General features: G+C 44.0%; 1 protein-coding gene across 1 annotated transcript in view; it reads right to left on the bottom strand.

The window, feature by feature from the left end:
- LOC105929825 (synapsin-3) overlaps nt 1-15,522 on the bottom strand; it is a 172,494-nt gene that overhangs the window by 102,159 nt on the left and 54,813 nt on the right. The window contains exon 4 of the mRNA XM_012867739.3: nt 14,574-14,665. Coding sequence (XP_012723193.2) covers nt 14,574-14,665 — 92 coding nt within the window. The remainder of the gene's footprint in view (nt 1-14,573; nt 14,666-15,522) is intronic.

Here is a 15,522-nt window from a genome sequence, read left to right as displayed (position 1 = left end):
TGACCTCCTGCATTACTCAAGTGTGCTTGAGCTTAAAGCCACAAACAGATGACCAGAGGGTTTTCTTTTGTGGTAAAGAGCTGAATTCATGGCTGCATCAATTACACCAAGTCCTGGAGCAGCAAAACAGACTCAGGCCATGACACTACCACCACTATGTTTGACTGTCAGTAAGATGTTGTTTTTCAAAAACTTTTGTGTCTTGTTAGTCCATAGAACATTTTCTTGGTGATCATCAAGATGTTATCATGATTCTTATTTATTTCGTTGACAAATGCAAGGCTGAGCTCTGTGTTATTTTTGCTTAGGAGTGGTTTTGGCCATGGAACAAACCCATAAATGCAAATTTTGCCAAGCCTCATCGTTTAATCACAAACACAGACCTTAACTAGTTAGGCCTGCGGTGCTTTACGTATTGTTTTAGATTCTTTTCGGATGATTTTAGACATTACCCTGGATTTTGAAAGCTCTACCCGCATTTTGATACATTTTACCCAATCTATGTTAATTTCCTGAGTCCAAACTTTCCTGGATAAAATGTCCTGGTCTGAGGGCTGCATTGTTGAGGTGTGGGGTCAAAGCAGATTGCTCAAACGCAGGCAAAATGGTGAGAGAGAGCAGTAAAAACTGTAAAGTGATTTAAAGTTTGATATTAATTATTTTCTGTTGACATAAGATCAACATGTACAATGTTTTATGGTGAGAATTTAGTTGTGTAAAACTCAACTATGTGCGTAGTTTATCAGAATGGATTTGAGATTTTCGGAGTTTGTTCCTGCTGTGCTTACAGTCAGCTTGCCTTGTCAGCTTACCAGGTGATTGCAGCTTGCTATACCCCCAGAGAACACCTGATTCCCAACAGAACCTTTTTTAAACTCCTGCTGGCTTTCACCAAAGAACACAGATGACATCTAACTAGGGATGCAAGTTATAGATTAATGAGTTAATCTAAAGTTGATTGATCTTATCAATCAACTAATGATTAATTGATTAGATTATTTTTAAGACTGAAAAGTTTTAACATTACTCATCGCTGTTTTGGGTGGACGGAGCTAGCGCTAAAAGAGCTAGTATACGTAATTTACCCAGAATGCTTTGCAGTGTAAACAACATGGTGACGTCCGTGTGACAATATTTTATTAAAATCTTACTGTATTTTTACTGTAATGTTTTTACATCTAAAATATAGGATAACTAGCTCAGACAAACTTCATCTTTTTATTTTCAAATCTCTCCTGAACGCTATAATAAAAAAACAACAACCTGTAACCCTAGTTCATTGCCTATTTGATTGTCTTTCTATTGTGTACTCCTAGCTGGCCAAAAGGAAATTTCACCACGGTAACATGGTGACAATAAAGATTCTTTGAATCTAAAATAGATATTTCTCAAATAAGGTCTATCTTTACAACTAATCGTGGATCCCTTCAAAGAGCTTGTGCAGTATTTATATTTAAAAACAGAACAACAAAAAGAGCATTTTGGATTTTTGTTGTCATTAAACAGTGTAAAAATAATCTCACACCAGACTCTGTTTGGACCATTTCATCGTGCATCCGCCATGACAATCTGGCCCCATTTTAGAATGACCGGCAGCGCCCTCTTGTGGATGCCGCCCATGCTACAATACTGAAAGATGGTCTGTCTAAGTCAGGGGTCAGCAACCTTTACTGTCAGGATTCTGTGTTTCTGTGCTCTACTAACTCTGCTCCACAGGTGGCTGCAGTTGACGGGTGGGCGTGGCTCGAATCTGCGGCTCGTTTTGGGCTGCTCTTCTCAAGCTTAAACGGAGTTCTCAGTCAGCTGGAAGACGCCAGAGTGTTACCCCATTGTGGTATGCCTAGGCCAAAGCCCTGTCACCTGATCTTCGTTCCTGTGAGTTTTGAAATCCCTGTTTTTGGCTCTAACTTTGTCTCCTGTCTTCGTCAGTTCGTCGTGTTCTGGATTTACTTACCCGTGTTGGCTCCGTGCGCTGAAGGACCAGTTTCCAAATCCCTGCTGCTCAGATTCTGCTCTTGCGCTCCCCTCAAACCCTCTTGGTATTACCAAGCCGGACAAGAGATTCCCCTTCCCGGATTCACCCTGGTTCTTCCAGCTGCTCCTGCCTTTGCGGTGGTGCTGCTCGGGCTCCCTGCCTGTGTTACATCTTCCAGCCCGCCTGTCGCTCAGCCACCTCCCCCCATCAGAGAATATACGGTCACAGAACTCCTTTTCCACTCATCCTCCCTGGATAGGTCCTCCCAACCAAGCGGTAAGCAGAGCAGCATCTGGAAGATTTCCCCTTGTTCGACTAGTGCTAACTTATCCTCTTTCTTCCTGCAATAACCTCCACTCTGACGTTCCAACCTCGCCCTGTGTGCATAACCTCGTTGAGCCTTTAATAAACATCTTTAACTGTTTCTGTGTTCCGACTGTGTCTGCATGTGGGCCAAACACCTTAAAACCATGACATTTACAACCCGCAGAGCAATTTTTGCCCTCAGTCCAGCTAAACAAATTTTGTTTAAAGCCACAAAAGTTACACGTCTCTTTGAAACAAGAGCTTGTTTTATAGTATACTGTAGGAAATTTGTTTAAATTTTTTAATTAAAGATCAACAGTTTTTATTATTTAACCAACAGCATTTTTATGTTTAGTTTTAATGCATTTTCTTCAATTGGAAATTTCATTTCTATAGCAAATGGCATCAAAATGATGAAAAAGCAAGTAATTTGCTACCTATTGACAAAAAGATACTTTATTTATCTATAGTAAAATATTCTATACACCATTTCTTTCTTTCTTTCTGGAAATGTTATACATATATTGCAGAAGTAAATGCACCCTAAACCTAGCAAATTTCAATTTTAAACATTGACCAATTTTAAACATTGACCAATCCCCCGCCCAGCATTTTTTGGTCTACGGTTTTAAGAGCCAAAGCGAAAGGTGTGAAGAGCCACATGCAGCTCTGGAGCCACAGGTTGCAGTCCCCAGGTTAAGTGGACATTATCAGTTAATCAGATAGAACAAATTTAATCTAATTAACCTTTAATCGACAATCAGTCATAAGTCAATTATTTGTTTGTATCCCCACATCTAACTGTAAGTATTTGGTTTCATTGTTTCATTTGTTTCTGAGCAAAACGATTTGCCTGAGATTAAAGTTGAGCTTCAAAACAAGATAATTTTATTAAAACTTTATGCCATACTGTAAAGCAGGAGACAAAACTGGAAATTAATATTTCTCTCATCTTTAACACATGCCATGATGGTACAACAGCCAGAGTTCCAAGGATTAAATTAACAAAAAACAAAATGAAGCAACAGTTTGGGCTTCATCTTTACATATTCACAGCTCTGTGTTTCATTCTGTGAAGGTTGCTAGGCGACAGATGTTATGCTGAGGTAAGGGCTTGAACAGCAGGCGATGCTTTTGGTTTCTTATAAACGCCATCACTGGACCGAACTTGTAGTGCAGTTTTTTTTATGAAAGGTCATTAAGCTAAAATAAACAATTTGTCCGTGGCCCTCCAGAGCAGTGGAAACAGAAGGCATTCAAATTGGCTGAGATTCCTCTTAATGGGAAATAAAATCCCACATATTTCAATCCTGGGAAAATGAGATCCATTGATTTGCTCCTGGAGTATTCTTGGTAGACTCCTGGGAAGGTTCCCTACACCTCCATGTTTTTTCCATTTGTGAATAATTGTTCCTACTTGCCTTGGAAATGTCTTTGTAACTCGTTTCAACAACGGTCTTTTAGTGTACTTGTGGTCAGACAGGTTCTGGTCAAGAGATTGTTTTTTTTTTTTTTTTTTTTACATTTGACTATCTACTGATGCTGCAACAAAACTGTGGCTATTTCATGATATAACTAGTGGGAAAATTATATTTTCACTTGGGGCTTGGTTGCTTTGGATAGCTGTTTCCCCTTAAGATGTAATTTTGAATCATTCTTTACAAAACAATGAGTAGATACGTTACACCCCTGTTACTCCCTAATGTATTCTGACAGTACATTAACATTTTTACAATGCATAGCATATGGACAAGTGTTAGAGAAATCTGACCGCACAAACAGCAGTGAAACCACAGAACTGTGAGAACACGAGCTCATTCACGGAGCCAGCACAGGGCAGCAAGTCTGCACAGGAGGTCAAAGGTCCTGCTGGCCAGGAGACAAGTGGAGAAGTAGGAACCTGCTTGAAACGTGCTTTAAAAAACAAGTATGTGTGTGAGTGTATGTCCAATCCTAGCATGATCACATGCACAGAGACTTGAAAAACTCAATCACATGGCATGTGCTTAATTTGTGCTTGGGAAGCTGGTGTTTTTGCATTCCTCTGGCGCAGAATGAAACGCATGGCTGTCACAGACATAATTAGGACATAATCTATGAAATGGGTAGGTTCTAAAAGGTTTGCAGAGTTTTTAGCCAATTCTTTTATCCAAACAATTCCCTTGTGTCCTATTCTGGGAGGAAACATGATGACTAAACGGAAATAAAGCAACTTCTAGAAGTTGAACTTCTGACTTTATAGCTGTGGGACCAGTGTGCATTATTAGTCATGACCCAGTGGGACTTGCTTGAATTGACCATTATTCTATTTGTAGACAAGAACAGAGTCATAAGTGATAAGCAAAATAATTTGGCAGTAAACTTCAGTGTTTGTGCACGAGGCAGCAGTCACACCATCTGAATCCAATTTGTTCGCTCTATCATTACAGCGATATTACCAAAAATATTCCACCCACACAATAACCTCACTGTCAGAGCTGAAAACAGGTTCCATTGTTTTGTCTACTAGATTAGTACCCCTGGCTGACAATTATTCCCAAAACGTGGTAAAGCCTTTACCTGTAACTTGGTGGTTTTGTGGTCAAGTTTCAAGGTTTAACACACTTCACAAGAAGGCTAAAATGGTGAAATGGCCCACCAAGGCAATTTCCTATGATGGTAAATGACATTCATCTTACAGATCAGCAGTCATAGCATTGCACCTTCAATAGTTCCTATTACTATTCTGAAAATAGTGTGCTTCAAAGATATTTAGAATTGTTGAAGTTTTTCACCATTTGTAATGTCCTAACAACAGACTTCTGTGTATTTTACTAGCAAATAATTTTGCAATGGAATGAAAATCATACAGATGAAAACATGGGAAACATTTCAGGCATTTGTATTCAGCCCCCTTTACTCTGATACCTGTAAAGAAAATGTTTTATCTTAAGTCGTTGAATTAGCACAGCTCATCACCATGAGCTTGCCATAATTGGTGGCAGCATCATGCTGAAGAGATGATGCAAAATATCATACAACTAGTCCATACAACTAGACAAGAAATCTAATTGTATGGATCTAATACAGACCAACCCATATAGAAAAACTGTTTGAGGCTGCAAAAGACTTGACGATGGGGCAGAGGTTTTCCTTCAAGTGTAATGATCTGTTTTGAGGGTGAACCCGGAATAGAACCAAAACTCTGCTATGTTGATTAATGGTTTATTTGAGGGATGATGAGGAGTGGGAAACAGACAGGCTACTAAACTGAGTCCAACAAAAGGTAAGGCAAAACATCCAGGTAACACCTTGTACGGGATCAGGCAAACAGAACTGGGCAAAAACAGACAGAACAGGTCAATAAAACAGAAACAAGGTGCTGGGAGCTCTTACCAGGTGCGGGACGGAGTGCATGAAAGAATGAGAGACGAACCGACAACTAGCTGAGGAGGAGGTGAGGCTTAAATAAACAGACTAACAGGTGAGCGGAGTGAAAGACTAATTAACCTAAGGTGGAAGCAATTACAGAACTGGAGAATAAACCAAAACCCAAGAACAATAATAATAATAATAAACCGCAGCACTAAGATCAGAACTAATACAGAAAACCGATAATGAAAACAATCAACAGCCTAAACAGAACTCAATAATCTAGAACGCAAATAAACCAAGAGGCAGAAAAATACTAAACCAACAAATAAATGTGAACCAGAACAGAATATAAAATAAACAGGCTAAACTGGACTTCAGAACTTAAAAACACGAAGTAAACATAAGGCAAGGAAACTAACTTAACCGAATCATAAACAGGAATCAAGACAGAATATTACAGAACCCCCCCCCTCAAGGACGGATTCAAGACGTCCCTCGAACAGAACACATAGCATACTAGACCGGGTGGGAGGAGGGGGTTATCGGACGGAGGGATAGAGTCCCGGCAAAAATCAAAACAACCCAACAGGGCGAACCAGAAAAAGAAAAAACACAGTTTCTAGGTACAGAAGTCTGGTGGACGTCCCGGTGGACGGCCCCGGCGTGACGGGTTCTCCGGCGGGCGGCCCCGGCGTGACGGGTTCTCCGGCGGGCGGCCCCGGCGTGACGGGTTCTCCGGCGGGCGGCCCCGGCGTGACGGGTTCTCCGGCGGGCGGCCCCGGCGTGACGGGTTCTCCGGCGGGCGGCCCCGGCGTGACGGGCTCTCCGGCGGGCGGCCCCGGCGTGACGGGCTCTCCGGCGGGCGGCCCCGGCGTGACGGGCTCTCCGGCGGACGGCCCCGGTGTGACGGGTTCTCTGGCGGACGGCCAGGAGGCCGTCGGCGGATCCAGGCGACAGGAGGCCGTCGGCGGAGCAGGAACCGCGGGGCCCATCGGCGCGACATGGAGAGAGACAAAATAGAACCTGGCGCCGGACTACAGGGTACGGAAGGCGCCAGACTACAGGCTAAGGGGGGTGCCGGACTACAGGCTAAAGGCGGCGGCGCATGGTTAACGGCTGCAGGCAGCGGCGCCTGGCTACAGGCGACTGAAGAGGGAGCCTGGCTACAGGCGACTGAAGAGGGAGCCTGGCTACAGGCGACTGAAGAGGGAGCCTGGCTACAGGCGACTGAAGGGAATGCCTGGCTACAGGCGACTGAAGGGAATGCCTGGCTACAGGCGACTGAAGGGAATGCCTGGCTACAGGCAACTGAAGGGAATGCCTGGCTACAGGCGACTGAAGGGAATGCCTGGCTACAGGCTGCTAAGGTGGGAGCCTGGCTACAGGCTGCTAAGGTGGGAGCCTGGCTACAGGCTGCTAAGGTGGGAGCCTGGCTACAGGCTGCTAAAGAGGCCACAGGGCTACCGACTTCAGGAGGCCCCGGGCTACAGGCTTCAGGAGGCCCCGGGCTACAGGCTTCAGGAGGCCCCGGGATACAGGCTTCAGGAGGCCCCGGGCTACAGGCTTCAGGAGGCCCCGGGCTACAGGCTTCAGGAGGCCCCGGGCTACAGGCTTCAGGAGGCAAAGTCAGACCCTTAGCCACCAGGAGTCTCAGGATCAGCTCCTGGAGGGTCTCAGAAAGAGACATCCAATAAAGTCTCTCCCAAAGTTGGCTGTCCATGAGGGTAATAAGGGGTCTTGGCTTACACATAACTCTGAAAGGCTCAAAGTCTCCAGGGGGCCCCGGTTGTTGAATCCCCCTCAGAGGTCCCGAGTGCCCGAAGAGTGAAGGATCCCCCTGGGTTCCCACTTCGCAGGTCTGCGCCGGACCCCTCTGGGTTCCCACGTCGCAGGTCTGCGACGGACCCCCCTGGGTTCCCACGTCGCAGGTCTGCGACGGACCCCCCTGGGTTCCCACGTCGCAGGTCCGCGAGGGACCCCTCTGGGTTCCCACGTCGCAGGTCTGCACCGGACCCCTCTGGGTTCCCATGTCGCAGGTCTGCGACGGACCCCCCTGGGTTCCCACGTCGCAGGTCTGCGAGGGACCCCTCTGGGTTCCCACGTCGCAGGTCCGCGGGGGCAGGTCCTCCTGACCCCTCTCACAGGACTTGGGCAGAGGCAGATCCTCCTGGACCCGCCCTGGTGACTTGACAGGAGCCGAGGCGTCGGCCAGACCCTCGGGGACAGACTCAGGAGCCAAGGCGTCGACCAGACCCTCGGGGACAGACTCAGGAGCAAAGGCGTCGACCAGACCCTCGGGGACAGACTCAGGAGCAAAGGCGACGGCCGGATCCTCGGGGACAGACTCAGGAACCAAGGCGTCGGCCGGATCCTCGGGGACAGACTCAGGAGTCGAGGCGTCGGCCGGACCCTTGACGGCAGGAGCAGGGCGGTCATAAAAAGCCCTGAGAGCGTCTTTATAGTGGCCCTCCAACTCCTTTAATCTCCTCTCCAGCTCCTCTGAATACTGGAGAAAAAGAGCCTCCCTGAGTCTCTTGATTATCGGGGCAAAAGTTCTGACTTTGTTCTCCAGGGTCAAATATTCCGAGTCACGGACGCCAGCAGGGGGAGCTGTGGGCGTCTCGGTTCTAGGAAGCGAGGGACTCCTGTCTGCTGAACCGGAAGTGGGCTGAGGCTGGGACTCGGCCGTCGGGTGAGGCCGAGCTGGCTCGTTGGGCAACTGCCCGCCTACAATGGATGAATGTCCGGCAGGCGAGCGCTTCTTCCTTCGGCGGCGAGGTGGCGGACCTTGCTGGAGGGCTGATAACTCCGGGCGGGGCGCGACCGCTGAAGCCGATGGCGGTCCTTGCGGCACCACATTAGGAGAGGGAGGTTGAGCCGGTTCCGGGAAAAGGTCCGGGCGGAGGTCCCGCACCACGTCCGCATGAACCTCGAGAAAAAAGTCCGTGTCAGGACAGGCACGCTCCGAGGTGGACAGTCTGGAGGCTTGAGGTGAGTTAACCGGGAGAGCCGGCGTGCTGGAAGGTTTACCAGGCTTGTGCAGCATAGCAGCTCCGGAGTGGAGATGGCGTTTTGGCGACAGGTTCATGTTGGTCGGTTCGTTTCTGTAATGATCTGTTTTGAGGGTGAACCCGGAATAGAACCAAAACTCTGCTATGTTGATTAATGGTTTATTTGAGGGATGATGAGGAGTGGGAAACAGACAGGCTACTAAACTGAGTCCAACAAAAGGTAAGGCAAAACATCCAGGTAACACCTTGTACGGGATCAGGCAAACAGAACTGGGCAAAAACAGACAGAACAGGTCAATAAAACAGAAACAAGGTGCTGGGAGCTCTTACCAGGTGCGGGACGGAGTGCATGAAAGAATGAGAGACGAACCGACAACTAGCTGAGGAGGAGGTGAGGCTTAAATAAACAGACTAACAGGTGAGCGGAGTGAAAGACTAATTAACCTAAGGTGGAAGCAATTACAGAACTGGAGAATAAACCAAAACCCAAGGACAATAATAATAATAATAAATCGCAGCACTAAGATCAGAACTAATACAGAAAACCGATAATGAAAACAATCAACAGCCTAAACAGAACTCAATAATCTAGAACGCAAATAAACCAAGAGGCAGAAAAATACTAAACCAACAAATAAATGTGAACCAGAACAGAATATAAAATAAACAGGCTAAACTGGACTTCAGAACTTAAAAACACGAAGTAAACATAAGGCAAGGAAACTAACTTAACCGAATCATAAACAGGAATCAAGACAGAATATTACATCAAGTGGGACAATGTCTCTAAACATACAGTGCAAGATGAAGTAGAATGGTTTAGATCAAAACATATTCATGTATTAGAATGGCCCAGTCAAAGTCCAGACATATGCAATTGACAATCTCTAAAACTTGGAAGTTACTGTTCATATGAATAAGATATTGATGGGCTTGAGCCCTTCTATAACAGAATGAAGAAATTTGGCAAAACCATCTACCCCAAGACTTGCATCTGGAATTGCAAAAAAAAAAAAAAAAAAAAACTGGTTCCATACATAGCCAACAAAGTAGAGGCTGGGGATTGTATGTGTTTATGTGACTTATTGTTAAATGTTTTATTACTTTAAAGGTTTTCCCACACGATATATATCTAGACTCCCTTGCTCTGTGCCATTTTAATCAAAACCGCTTTATCTAATATTTTCATGTTTTCCCTATCATCTACAGTTTTTTGGAAAGCAACCATATGTTCCTCATTTCATTAAAATACCTCTTACTATTATTACCTGATGTTGTGCAGTTACATGCTTTTAAGTTATTTAATGCTTAATCAAATAACTTTCAGTCTGTTAGGTATTGACTGGTGAATATCAGGCCAACTTGGCTTTGATATTAGGACAATAGGTGAAAGAGTAATTTGGAAAACACAAACATTAACGTCCCATCAGTGTTGAAACACCCTAATGGAAATAAAGTTTGTCATAACCTTGAAACACAACCCAAAACACAGTAACATCAGATTCAAAGAGCACTAACAGGTAGCTTAGCCTGTTAGCTCTGGGTTCAAACCTCAGTTAAACCTTAGAAAACACAGTGAAAACACATTAGAAGGAAACAGTCTGAAACTGTCTCATCCCAAACTAACTTTCCCTTTTCATCTCTGCCAAATCTCTGTTTATTGTGTCTCTCTCTGGTGACCGGTGGCCTCTAGTTGTGGTGCATGTGGGGAAGCTTTGTACAGGTTGCAGGGATGCAGTTCACGGCTCCCTACAGCACAGGAAGTGCTTAATGCAGTGTCAGATCAGCTTTCCTGCAAAAGCTAAGACAGTTCATAAAAGCTGGCTCTGTAGCGGGTGGTTGCCTACTTTGATGTCCGATTCCACAGAAAACAGTCTTTATTTAGCTTTGGTCCCAGTTCGAGCAGGTTGGTGGCTCTATAGGAAGAGTGATGTCTCTCTGGTGCTGACATGGCAGGTGGGGGGGGGGGGGGATCAATATGAAGTGGGAGGACGGTTTTGTAGGCTCTCCCAGTAATGACCTACTAAGAGGGCAGTTCAAAGGAAATTCCTGCAATCTCATATTACTCATGACTATCAGATTATAGTCTGATACTTCCTCTTGGCTGAACCCCAACAGTTGCCAGATCATTAAAATGTTTTCTGCCTGCCATGCTTCTGAATCTTTGGGTTCCTGCATCCTCAGCTTTTATAAGTTTGTTGTTTATTTGCCCTCTGCTGACTCACCACCGGAATATGTTGAAGGGTTTGTGTGCCCCTATGACCCAGCCTCGGAGAGGGGCTGGACTTTCCCCTACTCTGGAGTTGCACAGGAAGATAGGTGTTGGGCAGGAGTAAGGATACTTACAAGCCATTGGCTAAGTCCCTTGATTTTAGAGTTTTCCCCATAGCTTCTTTTTGCTACCTTCAGGTTACAAGAGAGAAGATTCAGACTGTTGTCTGTCGAACAGCAGTGTAACTGGTTCCAGGCCAAATCATTGGTCAAAGGTAGATAATTGATTTTGTAATCTTATCGTCAGACTTGTGGCATTACATCTTCGACAATTGGGAGAGAGGGGCAAATCTGTCAACCCATCACTGCCTGGTAGTTAGTTGGATCCGGTGGCAGGGTGGACTACCAAATAGACCTAGTAAACCTAAACAAGTGGTGAGGGTGAGCTGGGAATGTCTGGCTGAGGAACCTGTTCAAGTGATCTTCAAATTACACCTCTGGCAGAATTTCTGTCTTCCACCAAGGGATATTGCGGACTTGGAATTGAAATGGATCATGTTCACTTCCATTGCAGATGTAGCTTGTACAAGCTGTGGCCTGAAGCTTATCAGTGTTATCAGACGGCCCTCTGGTGGACACCAGTGGAGATGGAAGCCATCAAGCTAAAGAAGAAGTTTTTAAAAGCTAAAGAAGTCCCAGTTTTTAAAAAAGGTGACCAGAGAGTGTGTTCCATTTTTTAGGAATCACACTTCTAAGCCTAACCAGTGAAGCTTACTTTGGAGCGTTCAAGAGCAAGCTCCAACTGATTGTTTAACCTCAGATCCTCGAAAGAGCAATGTGGCTTTCATCCTGGCCATGGAACAGTGGAACAGCTCTTTTCAGGAGGTCATGGGAGTATGCTTATCTGGTCAACATGTGTTTGGTGGATCTGGAGAAGGCTTACGCCATCTCCCCCAAGGTATTTTGTAAGGGGTGTTGTGGAAGTAAGAGGTATATAGGCAGCTTTTATGGACCATACTGTAAAGCCCAGACAGCCAGAGAACCCAATTTTCAAGCCAAACAGAGTTTTGTGCTTTAAAATATTTATTCATAATAAAACATGCAATAACAAGGAGGAGCCTGGCGGTGCTGAGAGGTGGCAGCTCATAGCAGAAATCAATAGGCAGAATGGCAGAGACTGAAAGCAGTTCTGTAAGACAAGCTTGGATCATTCACAATGAGGCTAATAGTGGCAGACATATCAAGAGGGCTAGGAAAGTCTCGTGGTCATGGTATCAATCCTAGGTCATTGTCCAGAAAACAGAAAACCGATGACATATCTGACAGGGGCATGGGCCAGGATCTCCAGTGTACACTAGAGTGGTTCACTGCTGAGTGTGGAGCTGCTGGGCTTAGAGTCAGTTCCTCTAAATTTGAGGACATGGTCCCCAACTGGAAAAGAGTGGATTGACAGTCCTAATCCACTCCTCTGCCTCATGCAGAGGAGTGGATTATCTTGGTGTCTTGTTCACGAGTAATAGTATAAGGGAATGAGAGATGGACAGGAAGACTGGGGCTTCATCTTCAGTAATGCAGGTGCTGCTCTGGTCTGTTTTGGTGAAAAAAGAGCTAATCCAAAAAGCAAATCTGAATTTACCGGTCCGTCTATTCCGACCATCCCCTACGGTCATGAGACATGGACTTCTTTCTGGAGGGTGGCCGGGCTCAGGCTAAGAGATAGATTGAGGAGCTCTGTTATCTGAGGTGAGCTCAAAGTAGAGCCGCTGGGTCTTCACATCAAAGGGAATCATTTGAGGTGGTTTGGACATCTGATTAAGATGCCCCCAGGTCGACTCCCTGTGTGGGGTTTTCCGGGCACGTTTCACTAGGAGGAGATCCAGAGGAAGACTCAAACCCAGCTGGAGGGACTATACATTCAATATAGCCTGGGAATGTCTTGGAATCCCCCAGAATGAGCTTGAGGATGTTGCTGGGGAGAAGGATCTCTGATTTTCTGTTCTAGACCTGATGCCCCATGAACTGATCTCAGATGAGTGGAAGACAGTTAAGGGATGAATGATCTTTATTGGATCAAAAATCTAGTTTTCCATTATTTTGCCAATCTCAATTACTTGCATTTTGGGTTGTTGCTACTACTACTACTACAACAACTCATTTGTCTTTACTGTCTGGTATAAATAGACATAAATTAGCAACAATGTACCTTCCTTAGGAGCACTAGGGTTAAAGTCTATTCATTTGGCTGATAAGAAAAAATGACATGTAAACTGAAAGACATGCTTTCTGTGGTGGAAACAACAATAATCTTACAATCTTCTCTGTCTATCTAGTTTTGTTCTGACATTGCAGCCAGTGATTTAAATTGATAGTTTTACCTCAAATTGATTGCAAGTTCATAAGTGGGCACCACAAAGCCATTAATAATTGATCAATTATTGTTTTCTTAGCACATAAAATAACCGAGGAAAGAGCATTTGAAGATCTGTTTTCACTACAATGATAATAACCATTACTGCCCTTGACTTACTCCTGCAAAGGCCTTTGAGTGTTTCCAACATGTTTTTGACTGAGTACAAGGACAGCTAAATTACCAACGACTCAATTTAAATGCATAGATAACATTTTACTCGTCTGAGAAGAGTACAGTTGGCAATGTCAGATTTTTAAACAAGTAAATACAGAAACAAAACAAGTAATGTCGGTTACTACATTCAGATTTTTAGGATTTTTAATCAATGCCAACTCGTGTTTTAAAATGCGCAGAACAAGCTACTTAAATTATACAAACGTGTGTTATTTGGTTTTGATTAAGGCTGCACTACATCGGGAAAACATGTAATTGTGATACTATTGCTGAATATTGTGATGACAAGATCAATTCTGACTAACCCACTATTCCCCAACTCATTATTTTTCCTTTGCACAATGTTGACTTTTTGCAAGCTTTTGGATCTTGACCACTAAAAATATACATAAAGTGTGAGCATTGAAGGCAATGAAAGTCTATCATAAAATATTATTGGCATACAGAATTTGGCTGCATGGCACTTAAAAAGTAATATACTACAAAACATTGAATCCAAGCAGGCCCTTTGCAATTGAAATATTGCATAGACTTATATTGCAATGATGAAGGCAATTTGAAATATTGCACTGCGCTAGCTTAAGTTGATAATGGTGGGAATGGCAGGAACATGAGGTAATCTTTCTAAAAGGATCAGTTGTTTGTCTGTGAATTCTCTCAGCTGTTACCTCACCAAGAAAAGCAGTCTCTTTCTGTACTCATCTTCATGGGCCCTGCTGCTACTGCTTACTGGCTAATAGGCATTACTGCCTGTTTATTTTTTTTTATATTGACCTTACATGTTTAATACCTTGTGTAAATGCATTAAAGAAATGGTTAATGTGCTAAGACATCTGACAAAACTTTATTATTCAAATGTGATTTTTTTTTTGTCAATCTAGGCTCTAGGTTTTTTTCTCCTCCAAACAGATGCAGTGAAGGCTATAATGACCTACAGTAAACAAAACCATTTCTGTGGATTCATTACATTAAATATATTGTCTTCATAAGACACATTACATTATGGAGTGACAATGGTGTAATTGGAGCTTTGAAACAGCAAATATAATCAGTGGAAAATGCAAGCTGTTTTTTAGGTTTGGTTTTTTCACAATCACATTATCTCTTGAATTAATTACCTCAAATAACTTACCTGACAACTTTGGAGCCCCCTTTGTTGACCTGCATGTCCACCATACATCCTGAGTTGACATAAGAAGCCAGGTTGATCTCTGAGAACTCTGCCTGGGAAACAGATAAGCAAAACTCAAGTTTAGATTTTACAGCCACGTGGACCATGAGGTCACATTTACGTACCACAGCTGAACTCCTTGACTCAATGTTGCCATTACTCTTGGCTTGCTGACAGCAATACATTTATATAACATTAAAGTAAATTGCTTTCTTACGTCATTGTGCCTTTCTACATTTGCACGGACCAGAGCAAAAGACAAGCCGTGGAGAGACAGAGTGAGCTGGTCAGAGAAGGCAAATTGAGTTATCCCCAGTCTCTGGCCTCCAGGACAGTGAGGGCCTTGTGAAAGGCCGTAGCTTGGCTACTTAATGACTCAGTCAAACTCCCAGAGATTCTTAAAAGGAGGGGACAACGACTCCACTTCTGGGAAAGGAATCTCAGGATGTGTGAGACCAAGAAGCAAAAAAAAGGTTTCAAAATTTCAGAAATGGATAGATGGCTGTGCTACTAAGCAAAGTGAAAAATTAAAAGTGATTATGACACACTAAAATGTATATTTTTTACAAAAGAAGTTTTACATAAAGGTAAATTACACTAAAATACAAGTTTAACATACACGCAGGAACTTATAACCAGAAATATGATTTACCAGCTTAAATTTACAGACCTTCTCCAAACATGATCTTAGGTAACATTTCCAAAGGTTGCTAAGTACGTTCCCCACACATTGGACATGTCCTCTTTTTAATACAGTTCCATAGAGTTTATTTTGATAGAGCCAATTCACAACAAATGTAGTCTGAAGGTAAAAAATGCATCCACTTGCTCAAATGTTGTGTTGTTACATGTTGTTCTCAAGTGCATTGAAAACTAGGAGGGCTGAAAGGGTACGCCCGGTGCAGCCCAC

The sequence above is a fragment of the Fundulus heteroclitus genome, chromosome 17 (assembly GCF_011125445.2).
Source record: "Fundulus heteroclitus isolate FHET01 chromosome 17, MU-UCD_Fhet_4.1, whole genome shotgun sequence".
NCBI lineage: Eukaryota > Metazoa > Chordata > Actinopteri > Cyprinodontiformes > Fundulidae > Fundulus > Fundulus heteroclitus.
Note: the sequence above shows the minus strand (reverse complement) of the source record. Positions and strands in the feature narration are given on the sequence as shown.